A 12,216-nucleotide genomic window follows, 5' to 3' on the forward strand; every position below is an offset into this window, starting at 1 on the left:
AGAGGAATTCTTTCCTGATATTAGCAGAATACATTTCTTACAGTACAATGCACTTTGCACTGTACACTAGCAGCATAAGAAGGACAATCTCCCTCTCTGCTACTAAATCATATAGTGACATGTCACAATATAATTTGAAGCTCCCCTGCAGCCACATGCATAGCCCAGTGCTGATTACCCTCTGAAGATAATGATCATGCTGCAGGGGGCTTGCAGGGAGACCAGTTTGTGGTGTCTCCACGGAGGGAATCTGTCAAAAATGACTGGAATGGTGGCTGAACCAGAAAGTTAATTCATGGACATTTAGCCCTCTTTGACTGCTGTACACAGCTTATTGGTCAGCATTAGGCTACAAATTCTGGACCCAGTTGACAAAGAGGAGCCCAGGTATTGAGTGATACCTGAGGTACCTCAGTTGCCAGCAGGAAAATGGTGTCTGCTGGTAATAAAATAAATTATTCCATCCTGGGTCCTTAAGAGAAGGAAGATAATGACAAAATAATTGCATAGTTGCTCGTTAAGCGGTCAATTTACTCTAAAAGAAAACAGAAAATCACATATTGTTAACACAAGTTATAGGTGATTTTCAATGTGTTATTCAAATATGTATGTACCAGGTGGTTTCCTTATAAAAGGTAAAAAATAAAGAGAGCTTGTCATGAAATGGTTATTCAGAGTGTTTGTTTTGGGTGGCCATGTGAAGGCTAACGTATGTTGTCATGCACTTGCTGAATGCAGACCCTTACACAAAAGCACAGATTACAACCATACATTCTGTATAATAATCAAGGGGAGGCTTAATTTTGCATATATGTATGAAAATTGATTTTTTTCAGCACAAAATCTGTTAAAACATGCTACGTAAAAAACAATCAAATTAGTTGGCGTCAAAGAAATAATCAAATTTATTGCATATGTCGAACATATGTTGGAATTCCTTGATGTCTTATGAGTGCAATTTAAAACTGAAATTGATATACGTAGATATGTAACATATGTACATCTATAGCTCCTGTGTTTTGTGTGGAGTCTCATAAGTTCAAGTACAATATGTTAATGGTAAAGTGAATTACTTTGTTAAACAGGTTACTGAAAGAAAAGTATTGCTTTAAAACTTGTCTGATTAGTTTATGGTGATTTAAAATGAAAGTTTGATCAAAATAAGCTTTCTATGTTTCTATTTCATTTTTACAACTCACTAAAACAGATTCTAAATAAGCCACTTCAGTGAGAACTTTTGTGCCTCCATGGAGATCCTGAATACTGCGAAGATTATCTACAGCCTTTTCGAGCATTTTATCCCTTTCCTGATGCCCTTCTTGAGTTTCTTCACTGCTTATGTCAGACTTCACAAATTGCACAATGTAGTTTTTGATTGTGTCTGCTTTCTCAAACAATGTCTTTCTAATAAAAGGTAAATCTTCATAGCTTGCCATGCTTAATAGGTGAATCAAAGATTGGCAAATTTGCGCCCGTAGACTTGCACAATACCTAAACTCCATAAAATCTTCCGTATCTTCACTCTTTTCCAAAGCTATTACTAAGGCATTCCAGATATCACAGTATTGTTCAGACGTCCCATATTGTTCTCTTCTTGAAGGTATGGAAAGAGCCATTGCTGATTTTATCCGTACCTTAAAGTTCTTACTGGATTTTACAACTGTGGTGAGAGCATTATAAGCATCTGCTGTCCATTCAGCTGTACCTGCAACATAGTATTTTGCTCATTAATATAAAATAAATAAATGTGAAAGAACAGATAATCATGTCAAATTTTACAAATGTCAAATAAATTAAATGGATACCCCAGACCCCTAAAGCACTGAAGTGCTTTATACGTGAAAAGTGAGTTTGCTATTTTCCATTTTACATAAAGTGCAGTTTTCAATAGAAATTTACACTTTTATAAATTAACCTTGTTGTCATTCAGACAACCAGTCATTTTACTTCCTGTTTGCTTAGCTCAGTGGAGCTAAACTCAATTGTTCAGAGAACCAGCCACGCAAAGATGTCTCATAAAAATGCATGGTGAAGTCTGTGATTGGACAGCCACAGGAAGTATGGACTTAGAAAGACTGGAGTTAGAAGGGCAGGGCTTGCAAAGGCAGCAGGCCATAGAACTGTAGCTTTAGCAAGCTGTTTTTGGATTTAACCAAACAAAAAAAAACATTATCAAATTCACACGTTTTTATTGGCGGTATAGCGAACAGTGATTTTTATTTATTTATTTGTATTTGGGAAGTAGATTATCCCTTTAAAAGAAAAGTACGGTGATATAGTGCATCAAGCTATGTATGTGTGATAATTATTTGAGCACATATGGGCCATAAATGCCTTCGATACGTGCAAGAGATGGGAAGTATGTGAAGTAACATTATGGTGGTGCTAGTTAAAAGGAATATCTGTGTAATACTAAACTATAACAGAAAAAAAAATAGGAGAGGAACAGCGCTACAGTACTGATCACAGGGGAGAAAAGAGCTGCACACCTGAGAGGAAGGGTACCCTCAAACCCTTCAAAGAATGGAGAGAACAAGATACAACAAATACAGGGTGCGCTAAGTAGGACAATGAGAGATAATAAACAAAAATAATATAAAGAGTCTCATAAAGTACAGCGAAGACCTGGAGTGTATATTCTTCAGTTCTTGCTTTGAATCCTCAGTGGTAAATATGAAATGCAAAAGCAAAAATAGAGACCAATAGTGCAAAACCGTTTTAGGAAAGCTGGATCACGAACAACATAGAAGTAGAGAAGTGCCAACTCACAATTTAAAGAGCTATGCCCAGCTCTAGGTAAAACAGCATACAGTGGTATTTAATACTCCCCACATGTAGTATATAACTGGACACATGGAGGTGTATCCTCAAGACTTCTTACAGCATTACAGATAAGCGTCAGCATATAAAATACATAAAAGGGGGAAAAACCCAATGGTGCAATAACGTAGGTTAACTGCAACTACAGACAACACTGAGGTCCTAAGAGTGGCAACTTACAATTGGGAGAACTATAACCAGCTCTGAGTAAAACAGCATACAGTGGTATTTAAACTCCCCACATGTAGGATATCCTTCTAGCGATGCTTGCAGTGCCGGTCTTATGAAAATAAAATCACAAGAGAGGGCCCATAGTGTTTACCGTATAAAAAATAGCAGTAAAAGGTCAAATGAAACGTACTTACAGTGTTCAGAGCAGCCACAAATAAAAGTAAGTGTGCAAAATTAGTGTGCAAGCCATTTTACTTGCCTATAAAAGGTGAATAGCCAGGATCAGTTGTTTACACTTGATAAAGCCTGTTTTGGCGAAACGCGTTGTGTTTTTATAAGAATCCAATAAAAGTATTTTGCACACTTACTTTTATTTGTTGCTGTTTTATCCTGGCTGATTTTTATCATTTTAACCCCTTAAGGACACATGACATGTGTGACATGTCATGATTCCCTTTTATTACAGAAGTTTGGTCTTTAAGGGGTTAAAGATTCAAAGCAAGAACTGAAGAATATACACTCCAGGTCTTCGCTGTACTTTAACCCCTTAAGACCGCAGCCAAATGTACAAGTTGTGATCCAAAAAAACGTAAACAAAACCTGGCATTTGCGCTATATGTCTGTCCAACCATAATTCACCTCTTTCATATTAAATGCACCCCCCATTATTATATATCATTTTATTCAGGGGAAACGGGGCTTTCGTTTAACATCAAATATTTAGGTATGGAACATAATTTAATATGAAAAAAATATTAAAAAAATGGGAGAAAATAAGAATTTTTTAAATTTCTTTTAGTTCTACGTGACATTCTAACTGTGAATGTCATAATACTGTTTGCTTTTACTGCAATACAATACACATATTTGTATTCAGCGATGTCTCGCGTGTAAAACAGTACCCCCTATGTACAGGTTTTATGGTGTTTTGGGAAGTTACAGGGTCAAATATAGCGTGTTACATATTTCAGTTTTTTTACATTGAAATTCGCCAGATTGGTTACGTTGCCTTTGAGACCATATGGTAGCCCAGAAATAAGAATTACCCCCATGATGGCATACCATTTGCAAAAGTAGACAACCTAAGGTATTGCAAATTGAGTATGTCCAGTCTTTTTTAGTAGCCACTTGGTCACAAACACTGGCCAAAGTTAGTGTTAATATTTGAAAATGCAAAAAACTAATTTGAACGCAAATTTTGGCCAGTGTTTGTGACTAAGTGGCTACTAAAAAAACTGAACATACCCTATTTGCAATACCCTGGGTTGTCTACTATTGCAAATGGTATGCCATCATGGGGATAATTTTCATTCCTGGGCTACCATACGGTCTCAAAGGCAACCTGGCGAATTTTAATGTGAAAAAACTGAAACGCAAACCTTATATTTGACTCTGTAACTTTTGAAAACACCATAAAACCTGTACATGAGGGGTACTGTTATACTCAGGAGACTTCGCTGAACACAAATATTAGTGTTTCAAAACAGTAAAACGTATCACAACAATTATATCGTCAGTCTAAGTGCCATTTGTGTGTGAAAAATGCAAAAAATGTCACTGTCACTGACGATATCGTCGTTGTAATATATTTTACTGTTTTGAAACACTAATATTTGTGTTCAGTGAAGTCTTCCGAGTAAAACAGTACCCCCCATGTACAGGTTTCATGGTGTCTTGGAAAGTTACAGAGTTAAATATAGTGCTAGACAATGTAATTCCCTGAACTTTTGGCCTGGGTTGGCAGGCAGGTCCTGCAAATTGTAATTAATAAAATGACCTAATTATGTAAAATTATTACATAAATATATGCGTAGAATTATTATATATATATGTGTGTATATATATATATGTGTGTATATATATGTATATAATTTTTTTTAATTATTTTTATTTATATATAGGTATATACATAGTGATATATACGTATATACTTATATATATAGATATATATATTATTTCGTTCTACATGTATTTTGATATCAATATATATATATTAATTTTCAAATACAGTTAGAACGAAATTACGCATGTTTATATATTTTTTATCTATTTTTTATTATTTTTTATTTATTTTTTTAACGTATTTATATATTTATTTATTTTTTATTATATATAAATATATATATATAATGAAAATTATATATATATATTTAATCAATATCATTGTACGTGTATTTTGATATTAATATATATAATTATGTATATATTAATATTAAAATACACGTAGACAGTGTATGCATATTTATGTGTATGTGTGTATATGTGTGTATATATATACTTAGATCATATATATAATAAATATATATGATCTAAGTATATATAATTTCTTTTTACACTGTTTTAACATTTTTTTTTTTTTTTCAGACAGCAGGGGGAGTACCTGTCATTACAGGCACTCCCCCTGCTGGCAATGCCTTGGACGGCTATGCCGTCCATGTGATCGCGGGGTCCTCGCAAGGACCTCGCGATCACATGGCCCTGGGCGGCTGAAGAGGACGCAGGGGGACTCCCTGGGCTCCCAAGTAAGTCCCCCATACCGCGATCGCCGGCGTGGGATCGCCGGCGACCGGGTAAGTACATAAGATCGCAGGACGTACTATGCCGTCCTGCGGCTTTTAGAGCCACCAAAATAAGGACGGCATAGTACGTCCTGCGGTCTTAAGGGGTTAAGAGACTCCTTATATTATTTTTTGTTTATTATCTCTCCTTGTCCTACTTAGCGCACCCTGTATTTGTTGTAACTAGTAGGATGATTTTTCTTAAAAATACATTGACAAAGCCTCCAGAATACACATGTATATATGAACTATGTGCTATACAGTTTATAAATGGCAATAAAAATAATAATAATAAGTAATATTGTTCATTATTCATGTGAAAATTGCTTATAGGTTTAAGAATGTTAGGTAAATGTAATTTAAGATATTCACCTAAAGGCAAGGAAACATTTTTAAATACATTTCCCAATGCATAGCATGCATTCCATTTCACTTTCATTGTGCCATCTCCAAGAACAGTTGTAATAAGGGCCCGGATAGAGTTTTCAATAGTTTCACAGAACCCTGGTTTTATGATGTGATGAGGTTGCAAAAAATGAAGCAGATTTCCCAGAGCACGAACAGCATTACTTTTTACCTGTGAATAAATAAAAATGAAATTATGTTCCACAAAGCCCCAGGGTATGTCCAGCTAATATTATACAATTCAGTACATTAGTAGAGTAGGAATAGTTAAAGAAACATTTCAAGCAACATAAAAATTACTTGTTGTAGTGGTTATGGTGCCCGAAGCAGTCTTTTCAGTGAAAAGGCAGTGTTTACAGTAAAGCCCATGATGTCGAGGTTTAACCTTGTCATCTCATGTTTCATCATATCCAATTTGCCTTGGTTCATATTTCTAACATTGCAGGTTCCTATGTTAAATTGTTCTTTGCAGCAGCAGACTTTCCTTTCCCCTCCAAACACATCCGCAGTTTTGTGTCCTTTCGGCTTTGGCCCAACTACTTCATTAGATCTGGTTCTACTCGTACTTGCCCTCTGCTCTTCCTCAGTAATGTGGTAGGCACCTTCTGACCTGAGGAGCTCATCTTCCAGTGCCATATCATTATGTCTCTGGTTGTACTTGTCCATATAGTTATCTTAGCAAAGGTACTGGACTGGGTTGCTAGTTCCTACTCCAGCGGACTGAGATTTGTCTGACTTCTCTGCTATGACCTGCCCATCTTGGGTGTCACTACATGGTATAGCTCATAGCTTCATTGAAGTACACAAGCCCCTTCACCACGGCAAGGTAGCGATCCAGAAGAGTGAACTCCAAATGGACTGGAATGGGACGTTTCACATCAGACAACCATCACATCTTCTACTGTGGTCAAGAATCCCGCAGAAGAAATGGAGTAGCCATCATAGTAAATAATCGGGTGGGCAAAGCAGCGCTCGGCTACAACCCAATAAATGGCAATGATTTCAATTTGAATTCAAGACAAGCCATTTAACATCACAGTGATCCAAGTTTATGCTCCAACCATGGATGCTGAAGAGGCTGGAATGGTCCAGTTCTATGAAGATATTAAACACATGATAGATATAACACCAAGAAAAGATGTTGCTATCCTCATAGGAGACTGGAATGCTAATGTAGGGAACCAAAAGACACCTGGAATAACTGTCAAGTTTGGCCCTGGAGTTCAAAATTAAGCAGGTCAGAGATTAGTAGAATTCAGTCAAGATAATTCTCTGGTCATAGCAAGAACCTTCTTCCAACAGCCTCCGAGACAACTCTATACATACTGTGCCTTGCAAAAGTATTCACTCCCCTTGACTTTTTACCTATTGTGTTACATTACAGCCTTAAGTTCAATGTTTTATTAATCTGAATTGTATGTGATGGATTAGAACACAATAGTCTAAGTTGGTGAAGTGAAATGAGAAAAATATATACATAAAACTATTTTTTAGAAATAGAAAACAGAAAATTGGCATATGCAAGTGTATTTACCTCCTTTGTTATGAAGCCCATGAAAAGCTCTGGTGCAACCAATTACTTTCAGAAGTCACATAATTAGTGAAATGATGTCCACCTGTGTGCAATCTAAGTGTCACATGATCTGTCATTACATATGCACACCTTTTTTGAAAGGCCCCAGAGGCTGCAACACCTAAGCAAGAGGCACCACTTACCAAACACTGCCATGAAGACCAAGGAACTCTTCAAACAAATAAGGGACAATGTTGTTGAGAAGTACAAATCAGGGTTAGGTTATAAAAAAACATCTAAATCTTTGATGATCCCCAGGAGCACGTATCATAACCAAATGGAAAGAACATGGCACAACAGCAAACCTGCCTAGAGACGGCCGCCCACCAAAACTCACAGACCGGGCAGGTAGGGCATTAATCAGAGAGACATAAGGTAACCCTGGAGGAGAGACTGGAGTATCTCTACATAGGACGACAATAAGCCGTACGCTCCATAGAGTTGGGCTTTATGGCAGAGTGGCCATATTGAATTGAAAGCACCCAGCTAAGTCTTATGAGTTGCTGGGGGCTAGGAAAGTCTGATACAGTATCTAATATATAACAATAAATGTAGATAAAGAATAGCAGACTGATCCTAAGGCAGTGTAATGGATCATAAGCAGAAATTGTAGAGTAAAGAAGGCTCTGTATGGTGTTAACCAGTGACTGTCTTATTAATCAGCTTAACTAATCATTAAGAAACCATAGAAAGAAAAGGAAATTAGAATATATGGGGTAATCGAAACAAGTAAAACCCAGGCAGAGAACCTATAACAGTTGGAAAACCAACAATTAAATATTAAATTGCCCCTAGTATAATATCCCTTATGGTCAAGTGCTCAGAGCCAATATAATATAAAAATAAGCATGTATCGCCATTAGGAATATTGGCTTATCCTGTCTAGCAGCTATTCTGTAATTGATTTTTTTCCCCCAATTTCATAAACATAAAAATGAACAAGGTTATCTATTTTACATGAAATAACCGTTTACATATTAGTAAGGAAATTAAAACTAAATTTACACAGCATTTGCCAGAAAAGGAGAAAGTTTATTTATCTTTTTGCATGTGATTTAGTAGTAAAAAAGCAGTTTTGTCCAAAGTAAGGACCTTTAGTTTTTATCAATGCTTTATATTTTTAAAGATGTTCAAAAACGAATTGCAAGTGTCTACCTTATCTTTGTCTTTTGATGCTTCAGTTGCTGCTTTTAACATTTTCAGTAACAGCATGTCTGAAAAGTCTTCTTGAAAACTATGCCCCAAAGCTTCCCTGTAAATTAAAACATTCAAAGTATTTTTGACACTTTAAGATGATACAATTGCTTTTAATAACAGTTAAATCATTATAAAACCTTGCTGCAATGTATAGTTTCCACAGCATAACACATTTTATAATATTTGATATGATCATATATAAATAAATACATGTTCATCAGAGCACAGTACTTACATATTAACAATAAGCGTGTCAGTGAGATTGCCCAAAGACCAGGCTGCTTTGGCACGTACATTTGGAGATTTATCATTAAGAGACATCAATACTGTATTTGCTGTGTCAGCAACAAACATGACATCCTATAATAGAGGAAACGGTAAGCATCATACCATGAGATGAAATCAGAGGTTGGCACCTTTCAGCATTACAGTAGCAAACACGAGAAATAATAATTATAAAAATTTGCCATAATTATTGCACAAATTATTTTTGATTCCAGTTTTTCCATACTGCTATAACATTTATGCTATCCTGTCTGATTTTCAGATTATAAGTTTAAAGAAAATATTTTTGTCTAACCAAAATTGAAAAAAAATTATTGATGAAAATTCAGAACAAACCTGTCGAAGACAAGGGAAGAGAATATATACTCCAAGGGCTCTTGCAGCTGCCGCTTTTACCAAAGGATTTTCACTGTGATTTAGGCCAAGCAACAGTGTTATACACAGAATCTGATGACCATCCTATAATTTTCAGCATTAAAGAAACAATTGTAATTTCAATATAACAATAATAATAAAAAAAAAATAATATAAATAATTGTGTATTAGGAAAACAGGCATTTAACAAACATAAGACAAATTATTTAAAAAAGGACTTGTCACTTTCCTGATTTTAGGACTGCCAAATAACCAACTAAAATTCAGCTGTTGTGTGTGTTTTTTTTTTTTAATATTTGTAGTTGCATGTGTAAGGAACACCCCTGTTTATGGACAGGTGGACATCATGTGGCAGTATGGTCACTTAAAATACAGAAATGCAGTGGAGATAAATAAGCTTCATACTTCCACTGCTGTTGTATTTACCCCAATAAACACTAAAATAGCATTTATTGGTACGTGGGAATGAGGAATGGTTACTGCTCTTAAACTAGGAAAGAAAGGTGCTGTTTGCTTTAGTCTATCATAAAAAGCACTAATTTCATGTAATTAAAGCGCTGCAAAGATTTTCAAGCACACAATACAGAAAAACAGAATACTTTGCTGGATTATTATTGCCTTCTTATTTTACCTTCTATGTGTGCAGACTAGCTATGTCCTACACCGGGGGTAGGCAACCATCAGCACTCCAGAGATTGTGAACTACATCTCCCCTGATGATTTGCCAGAAATATGGGAGATGTAGTCCATATTTGGAGTGGCCTACTCCATATTGCAATGCCATGAATGGCTCAGATGAGTTAGTATTATGGTGTATTATATATGCAGCAGAATAGCTTTTCCACTACTGCCTAAAAATTGCCTGGGTCTTCAAAATAGATGGCTATGTCCTTAAGAAATAAATATATTTAATCTTTAATGTTAGAGTATTCCTTTAAGACTTTCCATTTTTCACAGGTTGTCACATTCAGTGTCATTACAAAATGATGAAGCTAAACATAGCTAATTGGTACCATAGACAACCACTGGATTCAATGCACTGTATGAAAAACATTCAAGTGAAAGAGCGGTGATCGGAAAGATCTAATTGAATGGGAGATGATCACATTATATCCTAACAAGACAGATCTTAAATTAAATATAGAATGTATTGACAAGTCCTAACATTTTGGTGTGAGCAGAATTATATCCCTACTCACATCAGGGAGTCACATGTATCAATCAAAACCTTGAGCTCCACACTGTCAGCTGGAGGCATTTAGAGTTAGTCTAAGAATAGGGTTAGGTGTAGGAGTGGTATAGGGTTAGCGTGAACTACCAAAGATAAATTTACATACTAAACATATGAGGCACAGCATTAAAAAACGCTGCCTAAATCGCCCTCTACAGGCTGTCACTCGGACATCCACTAAAGGGACCTCCTGGACAAGGTTCTGTAATCCTTTGCATATAAACACTGAACACTCCCTATAGAGATGCATTAATCTTTTCATCTGCCTTCTGTCCAGCTTTCCAGCATCACAATTCTTGATGGACCATGGGTGTGATATTAATAATACAAATAGCAATAAAGAAGTTTAGGTCTGGCCTTCATTCCACCCATCTGTAATGTGACTGGCCCTGCTTGTGAACACTTGCATAAGCACAGCAATCTTTTTCCATGATGAAGACAATCAGGCTGATGAAGACAATGGAGTGAAGTCAGCCACTCCTTTTCTATTTCTATATTCCCCTAGTAAGCACGACGAAGAACTGCTGCCATAAAGTTCAATGCCAAGGAGTGGTTAGAGCAATAAATACAAATATATACATTTTCTCTATACTAAATGTTATGCTCTTGAAACTTCATGCCACTTAAAAATACATTTATAGAGATAAGCCAGCATAAACATTTTGATGCATTGACCATAAAAAATTAATAATAATAATAATTCTACTAACAGTCAAATTACTGAAAGCTTCTGGCAGGATAGATGATAATGCATCACAAGCACTTGTTTGGAGTGTAGGATGTTGTTCATTCTGCAATGCCCCAGGCAGTGGACCATTCAATATCATATTCCAGAATGTTGTAGTCTGTAATAAAATGCAAATGTTAATTATTTTTACTGAGGTTATTACCTGTCAATTACATTACTAATCACAAAACATTAGGATTACTATTTTTGAAGCAAAATAGGTAGTAGGATTGTAAAGTGTAATACAGAAATGTTCACCATCCACTGTACTGGACTGATACACCTTTTTTATAGATAAAACACAAGCACTCCCAACCTCAGCTCCACCCACACCCCAACTTCATATTTCCAATTGTTACAATACAAGGTATTGGATTGTAAGAATTGGTTCTCCTAGGGACAAAAAGACCACCCACTGTCTTGGTCTATTTTGAGTTTAGAACATTAAGATCACAAACAAATATATATATTTAGTGTAGATTGGATTAGCCGTATTAGTCCAGTAGACAAGATGCAAAAAATAATACAATACTCTGGTATTTTGGCAACTTATTTATATTTATTTTTAATGGTTTATTGAAATTTTAAGTTATTGAGGTACACAAGCAAGAAGGAAGGGCAGGCAAAGAAAACATGCATCATTCAATAGTACAGTTGAGGTTAAAACACATTTCTTTCACTCCGCTTTTATCATGAAATTAATAAGACTATGCCTAAATGGCAGTGTGTAACACGTGTTCAATAGTGGAGTATGTTAACAGCACTCTTACACATCTTTGAACCTTTTCTTAACCGTACACTCTGCTGCCTCCCTATAGTAAAACGACTACATACTTGGGTTTTCATGAACATAGGAAGAAATAAGAACAGAAAG

General features: G+C 35.8%; 1 protein-coding gene across 1 annotated transcript in view; it reads right to left on the minus strand.

The window, feature by feature from the left end:
• Window positions 1–664: 664 nt before the first annotated feature.
• HEATR6 (HEAT repeat containing 6) overlaps window positions 665–12,216 on the minus strand; it is a 58,981-nt gene continuing 47,429 nt past the window's right edge. Inside the window, exons 15-20 of the mRNA XM_063444399.1 lie at window positions 11,326–11,460; window positions 9,346–9,468; window positions 8,960–9,084; window positions 8,683–8,779; window positions 5,922–6,126; window positions 665–1,705 (exon numbers count right to left, since the gene is read on the minus strand). Of these exons, the coding sequence (XP_063300469.1) occupies window positions 1,170–1,705; window positions 5,922–6,126; window positions 8,683–8,779; window positions 8,960–9,084; window positions 9,346–9,468; window positions 11,326–11,460 (1,221 nt within the window). The 3' untranslated portion in view covers window positions 665–1,169. The remainder of the gene's footprint in view (window positions 1,706–5,921; window positions 6,127–8,682; window positions 8,780–8,959; window positions 9,085–9,345; window positions 9,469–11,325; window positions 11,461–12,216) is intronic.

Source organism: Pelobates fuscus, chromosome 1, assembly GCF_036172605.1.
Source record: "Pelobates fuscus isolate aPelFus1 chromosome 1, aPelFus1.pri, whole genome shotgun sequence".
Taxonomy (NCBI): Eukaryota; Metazoa; Chordata; class Amphibia; order Anura; family Pelobatidae; genus Pelobates; species Pelobates fuscus.